This window comes from Oncorhynchus mykiss, chromosome 15 (assembly GCF_013265735.2).
Source record: "Oncorhynchus mykiss isolate Arlee chromosome 15, USDA_OmykA_1.1, whole genome shotgun sequence".
Classification (NCBI taxonomy): domain Eukaryota; kingdom Metazoa; phylum Chordata; class Actinopteri; order Salmoniformes; family Salmonidae; genus Oncorhynchus; species Oncorhynchus mykiss.
The window spans coordinates 74,038,290-74,050,789 of NC_048579.1; the positions used below are offsets into that span (position 1 = coordinate 74,038,290).

Here is a 12,500-nt window from a genome sequence, read left to right on the forward strand (position 1 = left end):
CTTGGGGTATGTCTCTATCAGTTTTGCACATCGAGAGACTGACATTTTTTCCCATTCCTCCTTGCAAAACAGCTCGAGCTCAGTGAGGTTGGATGGAGAGCATTTGTGAACAGCAGTTTTCAGGTCTTTCCACAGATTCTCGATTGGATTCAGGTCTGGACTTTGACTTGGCCATTCTAACACCTGGATATGTTTATTTTTGAACCATTCCATTGTAGATTTTGCTTTATGTTTTGGATCACTGTCTTGTTGGAAGACAAATCTCCGTCCCAGTCTCAGGTCTTTTGCAGACTCCATCAGGTTTTCTTCCAGAATGGTCCTGTATTTGGCGCCATCCATCTTCCCATCAATTTTAAGCATCTTCCCTGTCCCTGCTGAAGAAAAGCAGGCCCAAACCATGATGCTGCCACCACCATGTTTGACAGTGGGGATGGTGTGTTCAGCTGTGTTGCTTTTACGCCAAACATAACGTTTTGCATTGTTGCCAAAAAGTTAAATTTTGGTTTCATCTGACCAGAGCACCTTCTTCCACATGTTTGGTGTGTCTCCCAGGTGGCTTGTGGCAAACTTTAAACAACACTTTTTATGGATATCTTTAAGAAATGGCTTTCTTCTTGCCACTCTTCCATAAAGGCCAGATTTGTGCAATATACGACTGATTGTTGTCCTATGGACAGTCTCCCACCTCAGCTGTAGATCTCTGCAGTTCATCCAGAGTGATCATGGGCCTCTTGGCTGCATCTCTGATCAGTCTTCTCCTTGTATGAGCTGAAAGTTTAGAGGGACGGACAGGTCTTGGTAGATTTGCAGTGGTCTGATACTCCTTCCATTTCAATATTATCGCTTGCACAGTGCTCCTTGGGATGTTTAAAGCTTGGGAAATCTTTTTGTATCCAAATCCGGCTTTAAACTTCTTCACAACAGTATCTCGGCCCTGCCTGGTGTGTTCCTTGTTCTTCATGATGCTCTCTTTTGACGGACCTCTGAGACTATCACAGTGCAGGTGCATTTATACGGAGACTTGATTACACACAGGTGGATTGTATTTATCATCATTAGTCATTTAGGTCAACATTGGATCATTCAGAGATCCTCACTGAACTTCTGGAGAGAGTTTGCTGCACTGAAAGTAAAGGGGCTGAATAATTTTGCACGCCCAATTTTTCAGTTTTTGATTTGTTAAAAAAGTTTGAAATATCCAATAAATGTCGTTCCACTTCATGATTGTGTCCCACTTGTTGTTGATTCTTCACAAAAAAATACAGTTTTATATCTTTATGTTTGAAGCCTGAAATGTGGCAAAAGGTCGCAAAGTTCAAAGGGGCCGAATACTTTCGCAAGGCACTGTATATACCCTGCTCAAAAAAATAAAGGGAACACTTAAACAACACAATGTAACTCCAAGTCAATCACACTTCTGTGAAATCAAACTGTCCACGTAGGAAGCAACACTGATTGACAATACATTTCACATGCTGTTGTGCAAATGGAATAGACAACAGGTGGAAATTATAGGCAATTAGCAAGACACCCCCAATAAAGGAGTGGTTCTGCAGGTGGTAACCACAGACCACTTCTCAGGTCCTATGCTTCCTGGCTGATGTTTTGGTCACTTTCGAATACTGGCAGTGCTTTCACTCTAGTGGTAGCATGAGACGGAGTCTACAACCCACACAAGTGGCTCAGGTAGTGCAGCTCATCCAGGATGGAACATCAATGCGAGCTGTGGCAAGAAGGTTTGCTGTGTCTGTCAGCGTAGTGTCCAGAGCATGGAGGCGCTACCAGGAGACAGGCCAGTACATCAGGAGACGTGGAGGAGGCCGTAGGAGTGCAACAACCCAGCAGCAGGACCGCTACCTCCGCCTTTGTGCAAGGAGGAGCACTGCCAGAGCCCTGTAAAATGACCTCCAGCAGGCCAAAAATGTGCATGTGTCTGCTCAAACGATCAGAAACAGACTCCATGAGGGTGGTATGAGGGCCCGACGTCCACAGGTAGGGGTTGTACTTACAGCCCAACACCGTGCAGGACGTTTGGCATTTGCCAGAGAACACCAAGATTGGCAAATTCGCCACTGGCGCCCTGTGCTCTTCACAGATGAAAGCAGGTTCACACTGAGCACGTGACAGACGTGACAGAGTCTGGAGACGCCGTGGAGAACGTTCTGCTGCCTGCAACATCCTCCAGCATGACCGGTTTGGCGCTGGGTCAGTCATGGTGTGGGGTGGCATTTCTTTGGGGGGACGCACAGCCCTCCATGTGCTTGCCAGAGGTAGCCTGACTGCCATTAGGTACCGAGATGAGATCCTCAGACCCCTTGGGAGACCATATGCTGGTGCGGTTGGCCCTGGGTTCCTCCTAATGCCAGACAATGCTAGACCTCATGTGGCTGGAGTGTGTCAGCAGTTCCTGCAAGAGGAAGGCATTGATGCTATGGACTGGCCCACCCGTTCCCCAGACCTGAATCCAATTGAGCACATCTGGGACATCATGTCTTACTCCATCCACCAACGCCACGTTGCACCACAGACTGTCCAGGAGTTGGCGGAGGCTTTAGTCCAGGTCTGGGAGGAGATCCCTGAGGAGACCATCCGCCACCTCATCAGGAGCATGCCCAGGCGTTGTAGGGAGGTCATACAGGCACGAGGAGGCCACACACACTACTGAGCCTCATTTAGACTTGTTTTAAGGACATTACATCAAAGTTGGATCAGCCTGTAGTGTGGTTTTCCACTTTAATTTTGAGTGTGACTCCAAATCCAGACCTCCATGGGTTGATAAATTGGATTTCCATTGATAATTTTTGTGTGATTTTGTTGTCAGCACATTCAACTATGTAAAGAAAAAAGTATTTAATAAGAATATTTCATTCATTCAGATCTAGGATGTGTTATTTTAGTGTTCCCTTTATTTTTCTGAGCAGTGTATATAGATATAGATATATATATTCTCCACTGAGCAGTGTATATAGATATAGATATAGGTATAGATATAGATATATATATAGATATAGGTATAGAAACAGATATAGATATAGATATATATATATTCTCCACTGAGCAGTGGATATAGATATAGATATAGATATAGATATAGATATAGATATAGATATTCTCCACTGAGCAGTGGATATAGATATAGATATAGATATAGATATATATATAGATATAGATATAGATATTCTCCACTGAGCAGCGGCAGTCATTGTTGGATCCTGATCCATATACAGTGTACCAGTCTGCTCATTTAAACCTCTTTCTCCTCCTCCTCTCCTCCTGTTCTCCTGTCCTACTCCACCTCCTGACCTCCTCCGACCTCTCCTCCTCCTGTCCTACTCCTACTCCACCTCCTGACCTCCTCCGACCTCTCCTCCTCCTGCCCTACTCCTAATCCACCTCCTGACCTCCTCCGACCTCTCCTCCTCCTGCCCTACTCCTACTCCACTTCCTGTCCTCCTCCTCCTGTCCTGCTCCTCCTGTCTTCCTCCTCCTGTCCTCCTCCTACTGTCCTCCTCATGTCCTCCTCCTCCTGCCCTACTCCTACTCCACTTCCTGTCCTCCTCCTCCTGTCCTGCTCCTCCTGTCTTCCTCCTCCTGTCCTCCTCCTACTGTCCTCCTCATGTCATCCTCCTCCTGTCCTCCACCTCCTGTCCTCCCCCTCCTGTCTTCCTCCTCCTGTCCTCCTCCTACTGTCCTCCTCATGTCATCCTCCTCCTGTCCTCCACCTCCTGTCCTCCTCCTCCTGTCCTCCTCCTGTCCTCCTCCTCCTGTCCTCCTCCTCCTGTCCTCCTCCTCCTGTCCTCCTCATGTCCTCCTCCTCCTGTCCTCCACCTCCTGTCCTCCTCCTGTCTTCCTCCTCCTGTCCTCCTCCTACTGTCCTCCTCATGTTCTCCTCCTCCTGTCCTCCTCCTGTCCTCCTCCTCCTGTCCTCCTCCTGTCCTCCACCTCCTGTCCTCCTCCTGTCCTCCTCCTCCTGTCCTCCTCCTCCTGTTGTTAGGGGTGGCAGGTAGCCTAGTGGTTAGTTGGATTAATAACCGAAAGGTTGCAAGTTCGAATCCCTGAACTCCCTGAAGGCCGTCATTGAAAATAAGAATTTGTTCCAGCCAAGTTCCAGTCTGACTTAGTCCCTGCTGTAAACATATTATGTGTCCCAAATGCCTCTGGTCAGAAGTAGCGCACTAATTAGGGAATAGGGTGGAATCTGAGACACGGCCCCTGTCTGGGGGCATCTTGTCTGTCTGCAGCACACCATGGGAATAAGGGTGGAATGTAGAAAATTCGAGCTCGTCTTCAGACACACGTTGAAAATGTCCCTGAGGAAAAAATGTCATGTGTTATTCTGTGAATTATCATCTCACTACCTTTTAGGCTTGTTGGGATGTAGTTGTGCTTTGACGTTAGGTGACTGATAGGCTAGTAACCTCGAGAGCGGTAGGAGTGTGTGTGTGTTTGGCAGATAAGAGATAATCTCAGCAGAGAGATGAGGCTGTGAGACGAGCCACCTGCAGAGGGGATCTCTCTGAGACAGGGGAGGACTGGCCATAGGGCGGTAAGAGTTGATGGCCCATCTTTAGCCCGGTGAACCTGTCTGAATTGGAGTTTTTTTTGCACAAAATGATCACTATTTGGCTGATAATGGAGGCCTTCAAGGGAAATTGCATTGGCCATTCATCAATGCCTTTCCTGATAAGTACAACATAGCATAGTTTCCCACCCAGTCATCACTACACTCAGATTGACTCAGTTACCATCGCAAAGCCACGCTATATTTACCGTGCATTCCTGTTTGGTTGGGTAAGGGATACCTAGACTAGAATTCCCCTGGAACCTGGCTCTTGGCTTCCTGGTGGAGGTGGAGGAGTTGGAAGAGGAGGAAGAGGAGGAGGAGGTGGAAGAGGAGGATGAGGTGGAAGAGGAGGAGGTGAAGGAGGAGGTGGAAGAGGAGGGAGACAATGAGGTGGAAGAGGAGGGAGAGGAGGAGGTGGAAGAGAAGGGAGACGATGAGGTGGAAGAGGAGGGAGAGGAGGAGGAGTTGGAAGAGGAGGAGGAGGAGGTAGAAGAGAAGGAGGTGAAGGAGGAGGTAGAAGAGGAGGGAGAGGAGGTGGAAGAGGTGGATGAGGAGGAGGAGGTGGAAGAGGAGGGAGAGGAGGAGGAGGAGGTGGAAGAGGAGGAGGAGGTAGAAAAGGAGGAGGTAGAGGAGGTGGAGAGGAGGTAGAAAAGGAGGAGGTAGAGGAGGAGGGAGAGGAAGAGGAGGAGGACGAGGCAGTCACAGAGACACGAGAAGAAGAAGCCGTTTTGCTCTACCGTCTGAGACAGTTACCGTCTAAATGTTATTGGTCACGTACACATATCTGCCAGATTATATCGCAGGTGCAGCGATAACCCAACTACATGGAACCCAAAAGAGTTCTACCTGGAACCAAAAAGGGTTCTCCTGTGGGAGACAGTCGAAGAACCTGTTGGAACCCTTTTTTCTAAAGAGTGTACTTCTGACCAGGGCCCATAGTGGACTGATTACAGTGAAGCTGGTAGTGTTCGGAACAGCTCAAAGACCGAGCCACTTACAATCAGTTATACACTCTTAGAAAGAAGGGTTCCAGAACGGTTATTTGGCTCTCCCCATAGGAGAACCCTTTGAAGAACCCTTTTAGGTTCTATGTAGAACCCGTTCCTCTCCTCCTCCACCCCCCCTTTCCATCCCTTCCTCCCTTGTTTTTTCTGTTATCCTGCAGGGGGGATAAATAAATAACAACTATCATATATGAGATTTATTTCTAGATTTTGTTCTAGATTTATTTCTTAATATTTTTCTAGATTTATTTCTAGATTTATTTCTTTATATTTTTCTAAATATTTTTCTAGATTTATTTCTTGATTTATTTCTGGATTTATTTCTAGATTTATTTCTAAATATTTTTCTAAATATTTTTCTTGATTTATTTCTAGATTTATTTCTAAATATTTTTCTAAATATTTTTCTTGATTTATTTCTAGATTTATTTCTAGATTTATTTCTAGATTTATTTCTAAATAATTTTCTAAATATTTTTCTTGATTTATTTCTAGATTTACTTCTAGATGTATTTCTTTATATTTTTCTAGATTTATTTCTAGATTTATTTCTTGATATTTTCTAGATTTATTTCTAGATTTAGTTTCTATATGTTGTGTCTAATGACGAGTCTTGTGTTTGCTTTGCAGAAAGCCCTGGCCTCTGGAGAGAAGAGACCGAGAGGCAGACCCAGGAAATGGGTGAGTCACCTTTGACCCCATTCCACCAAACACTGAATGTGTGTGTGTGTGTGTGTGTGCTCGTATATGGAAATCTCAACACGACACAAACAAACTCTTCCACAAGGCGTTTTAAACCTGATACATATTTAACATGATATAACGTGTCAGCTGTTAAGGTGTTTCTGAGTCATTTGAGCTCAGCGATAGAGGTACTGGATACTGGATATATTTAGATTAAAGGGTATGTTAGAGGTATCAGGGTGGATATATTTAGATTAAAGGGTATGTTAGAGGTATCAGGGTGGATATATATAGATTAAAGGGTATGTTAGAGGTATCAGGGTGGATATATTTAGATTAAAGGGTATGTTAGAGGTATCAGGGTGGATATATATAGATTAAAGGGTATGTTAGAGGTATCAGGGTGGATATATATAGATTAAAGGGTATGTTAGAGGTATCAGGGTGGATATATATAGATTAAAGGGTATGTTAGAGGTATCAGGGTGGATATATATAGATTAAAGGGTATGTTAGAGGTATCAGGGTGGATATATATAGATTAAAGGGTATGTTAGAGGTATCAGGGGGGATATATATAGATTAAAGGGTATGTTAGAGGTATCAGGGTGGATATATATAGATTAAAGGGTATGTTAGAGGTATCAGGGGGGATATATTTAGATTAAAGGGTATGTTAGAGGTATCACTGGATATATATAGATTAAAGGGTATGTTAGAGGTATCAGGGGGGATATATTTAGATTAAAGGGTATGTTAGAGGTATCACTGGATATATTTAGATTAAAGGGTATGTTAGAGGTATCAGGGTGGATATATTTAGATTAAAGGGTATGTTAGAGGTATCAGGGTGGATATATATAGATTAAAGGGTATGTTAGAGGTATCAGGGGGGATATATATAGATTAAAGGGTATGTTAGAGGTATCAGGGTGGATATATTTAGATTAAAGGGTATGTTAGAGGTATCACTGGATATATTTAGATTAAAGGGTATGTTAGAGGTATCAGGGTGGATATATTTAGATTAAAGGGTATGTTAGAGGTATCAGGGTGGATATATATAGATTAAAGGGTATGTTAGAGGTATCAGGGGGGATATATATAGATTAAAGGGTATGTTAGAGGTATCAGGGTGGATATATATAGATTAAAGGGTATGTTAGAGGTATCACTGGATATATATAGATTAAAGGGTATGTTAGAGGTATCAGGGTGGATATATTTAGATTAAAGGGTATGTTAGAGGTATCAGGGTGGATATATATAGATTAAAGGGTATGTTAGAGGTATCAGGGGGGATATATATAGATTAAAGGGTATGTTAGAGGTATCAGGGGGGATATATTTAGATTAAAGGGTATGTTAGAGGTATCAGGGTGGATATATATAGATTAAAGGGTATGTTAGAGGTATCACTGGATATATATAGATTAAAGGGTATGTTAGAGGTATCACTGGATATATATAGATTAAAGGGTATGTTAGAGGTATCAGGGGGGATATATATAGATTAAAGGGTATGTTAGAGGTATCAGGGTGGATATATATAGATTAAAGGGTATGTTAGAGGTATCAGGGTGGATATATATAGATTAAAGGGTATGTTAGAGGTATCAGGGGGGATATATTTAGATTAAAGGGTATGTTAGAGGTATCAGGGTGGATATATATAGATTAAAGGGTATGTTAGAGGTATCAGGGTGGATATATATAGATTAAAGGGTATGTTAGAGGTATCAGGGTGGATATATATAGATTAAAGGGTATGTTAGAGGTATCAGGGTGGATATATATAGATTAAAGGGTATGTTAGAGGTATCAGGGTGGATATATTTAGATTAAAGGGTATGTTAGAGGTATCAGGGTGGATATATTTAGATTAAAGGGTATGTTAGAGGTATCAGGGTGGATATATATAGATTAAAGGGTATGTTAGAGGTATCAGGGTGGATATATTTAGATTAAAGGGTATGTTAGAGGTATCAGGGGGGATATATATAGATTAAAGGGTATGTTAGAGGTATCAGGGTGGATATATATAGATTAAAGGGTATGTTAGAGGTATCAGGGTGGATATATATAGATTAAAGGGTATGTTAGAGGTATCAGGGTGGATATATTTAGATTAAAGGGTATGTTAGAGGTATCAGGGTGGATATATATAGATTAAAGGGTATGTTAGAGGTATCAGGGGGGATATATTTAGATTAAAGGGTATGTTAGAGGTATCAGGGTGGATATATTTAGATTAAAGGGTATGTTAGAGGTATCAGGGGGGATATATATAGATTAAAGGGTATGTTAGAGGTATCAGGGTGGATATATATAGATTAAAGGGTATGTTAGAGGTATCACTGGATATATTTAGATTAAAGGGTATGTTAGAGGTATCACTGGATATATATAGATTAAAGGGTATGTTAGAGGTATCAGGGTGGATATATATAGATTAAAGGGTATGTTAGAGGTATCAGGGTGGATATATATAGATTAAAGGGTATGTTAGAGGTATCAGGGTGGATATATATAGATTAAAGGGTATGTTAGAGGTATCAGGGGGGATATATATAGATTAAAGGGTATGTTAGAGGTATCAGGGGGGATATATATAGATTAAAGGGTATGTTAGAGGTATCACTGGATATATATAGATTAAAGGGTATGTTAGAGGTATCAGGGTGGATATATTTAGATTAAAGGGTATGTTAGAGGTATCAGGGGGGATATATTTAGATTAAAGGGTATGTTAGAGGTATCAGGGTGGATATATATAGATTAAAGGGTATGTTAGAGGTATCAGGGGGGATATATATAGATTAAAGGGTATGTTAGAGGTATCAGGGTGGATATATTTAGATTAAAGGGTATGTTAGAGGTATCAGGGGGGATATATATAGATTAAAGGGTATGTTAGAGGTATCACTGGATATATATAGATTAAAGGGTATGTTAGAGGTATCACTGGATATATATAGATTAAAGGGTATGTTAGAGGTATCAGGGTGGATATATATAGATTAAAGGGTATGTTAGAGGTATCAGGGTGGATATATATAGATTAAAGGGTATGTTAGAGGTATCAGGGTGGATATATATAGATTAAAGGGTATGTTAGAGGTATCAGGGTGGATATATATAGATTAAAGGGTATGTTAGAGGTATCAGGGTGGATATATATAGATTAAAGGGTATGTTAGAGGTATCAGGGTGGATATATATAGATTAAAGGGTATGTTAGAGGTATCAGGGTGGATATATATAGATTAAAGGGTATGTTAGAGGTATCACTGGATATATTTAGATTAAAGGGTATGTTAGAGGTATCAGGGTGGATATATATAGATTAAAGGGTATGTTAGAGGTATCAGGGGGGATATATATAGATTAAAGGGTATGTTAGAGGTATCAGGGGGGATATATTTAGATTAAAGGGTATGTTAGAGGTATCACTGGATATATATAGATTAAAGGGTATGTTAGAGGTATCAGGGGGGATATATTTAGATTAAAGGGTATGTTAGAGGTATCACTGGATATATTTAGATTAAAGGGTATGTTAGAGGTATCAGGGTGGATATATTTAGATTAAAGGGTATGTTAGAGGTATCAGGGTGGATATATATAGATTAAAGGGTATGTTAGAGGTATCAGGGGGGATATATATAGATTAAAGGGTATGTTAGAGGTATCAGGGTGGATATATTTAGATTAAAGGGTATGTTAGAGGTATCACTGGATATATTTAGATTAAAGGGTATGTTAGAGGTATCAGGGTGGATATATTTAGATTAAAGGGTATGTTAGAGGTATCAGGGTGGATATATATAGATTAAAGGGTATGTTAGAGGTATCAGGGGGGATATATATAGATTAAAGGGTATGTTAGAGGTATCAGGGTGGATATATATAGATTAAAGGGTATGTTAGAGGTATCACTGGATATATATAGATTAAAGGGTATGTTAGAGGTATCAGGGTGGATATATTTAGATTAAAGGGTATGTTAGAGGTATCAGGGTGGATATATATAGATTAAAGGGTATGTTAGAGGTATCAGGGGGGATATATATAGATTAAAGGGTATGTTAGAGGTATCAGGGGGGATATATTTAGATTAAAGGGTATGTTAGAGGTATCAGGGTGGATATATATAGATTAAAGGGTATGTTAGAGGTATCACTGGATATATATAGATTAAAGGGTATGTTAGAGGTATCACTGGATATATATAGATTAAAGGGTATGTTAGAGGTATCAGGGGGGATATATATAGATTAAAGGGTATGTTAGAGGTATCAGGGTGGATATATATAGATTAAAGGGTATGTTAGAGGTATCAGGGTGGATATATATAGATTAAAGGGTATGTTAGAGGTATCAGGGGGGATATATTTAGATTAAAGGGTATGTTAGAGGTATCAGGGTGGATATATATAGATTAAAGGGTATGTTAGAGGTATCAGGGTGGATATATATAGATTAAAGGGTATGTTAGAGGTATCAGGGTGGATATATATAGATTAAAGGGTATGTTAGAGGTATCAGGGTGGATATATATAGATTAAAGGGTATGTTAGAGGTATCAGGGTGGATATATTTAGATTAAAGGGTATGTTAGAGGTATCAGGGTGGATATATTTAGATTAAAGGGTATGTTAGAGGTATCAGGGTGGATATATATAGATTAAAGGGTATGTTAGAGGTATCAGGGTGGATATATTTAGATTAAAGGGTATGTTAGAGGTATCAGGGGGGATATATATAGATTAAAGGGTATGTTAGAGGTATCAGGGTGGATATATATAGATTAAAGGGTATGTTAGAGGTATCAGGGTGGATATATATAGATTAAAGGGTATGTTAGAGGTATCAGGGTGGATATATTTAGATTAAAGGGTATGTTAGAGGTATCAGGGTGGATATATATAGATTAAAGGGTATGTTAGAGGTATCAGGGGGGATATATTTAGATTAAAGGGTATGTTAGAGGTATCAGGGTGGATATATTTAGATTAAAGGGTATGTTAGAGGTATCAGGGGGGATATATATAGATTAAAGGGTATGTTAGAGGTATCAGGGTGGATATATATAGATTAAAGGGTATGTTAGAGGTATCACTGGATATATTTAGATTAAAGGGTATGTTAGAGGTATCACTGGATATATATAGATTAAAGGGTATGTTAGAGGTATCAGGGTGGATATATATAGATTAAAGGGTATGTTAGAGGTATCAGGGGGGATATATTTAGATTAAAGGGTATGTTAGAGGTATCAGGGTGGATATATATAGATTAAAGGGTATGTTAGAGGTATCAGGGGGGATATATATAGATTAAAGGGTATGTTAGAGGTATCAGGGTGGATATATTTAGATTAAAGGGTATGTTAGAGGTATCAGGGGGGATATATATAGATTAAAGGGTATGTTAGAGGTATCACTGGATATATATAGATTAAAGGGTATGTTAGAGGTATCACTGGATATATATAGATTAAAGGGTATGTTAGAGGTATCAGGGGGGATATATATAGATTAAAGGGTATGTTAGAGGTATCAGGGTGGATATATATAGATTAAAGGGTATGTTAGAGGTATCAGGGGGGATATATATAGATTAAAGGGTATGTTAGAGGTATCAGGGGGGATATATATAGATTAAAGGGTATGTTAGAGGTATCAGGGTGGATATATATAGATTAAAGGGTATGTTAGAGGTATCAGGGTGGATATATTTAGATTAAAGGGTATGTTAGAGGTATCAGGGTGGATATATTTAGATTAAAGGGTATGTTAGAGGTATCAGGGGGGATATATATAGATTAAAGGGTATGTTAGAGGTATCACTGGATATATATAGATTAAAGGGTATGTTAGAGGTATCAGGGTGGATATATATAGATTAAAGGGTATGTTAGAGGTATCAGGGGGGATATATTTAGATTAAAGGGTATGTTAGAGGTATCAGGGTGGATATATATAGATTAAAGGGTATGTTAGAGGTATCAGGGTGGATATATATAGATTAAAGGGTATGTTAGAGGTATCAGGGTGGATATATTTAGATTAAAGGGTATGTTAGAGGTATCACTGGATATATTTAGATTAAAGGGTATGTTAGAGGTATCAGGGTGGATATATTTAGATTAAAGGGTATGTTAGAGGTATCAGGGGGGATAGATATAGATTAAAGGGTATGTTAGAGGTATCAGGGGGGATATATTTAGATTAAAGGGTATGTTA

The 12,500-nt window shown here is 40.2% G+C and overlaps 1 protein-coding gene across 1 annotated transcript in view; it reads left to right on the plus strand.

The window, feature by feature from the left end:
- The window catches only part of LOC118938852 (high mobility group protein HMGI-C-like), a 104,859-nt gene that overhangs the window by 11,200 nt on the left and 81,159 nt on the right, over positions 1 to 12,500 (plus strand). The window contains exon 3 of the mRNA XM_036945350.1: positions 6,199 to 6,249. Coding sequence (XP_036801245.1) covers positions 6,199 to 6,249 — 51 coding nt within the window. The remainder of the gene's footprint in view (positions 1 to 6,198; positions 6,250 to 12,500) is intronic.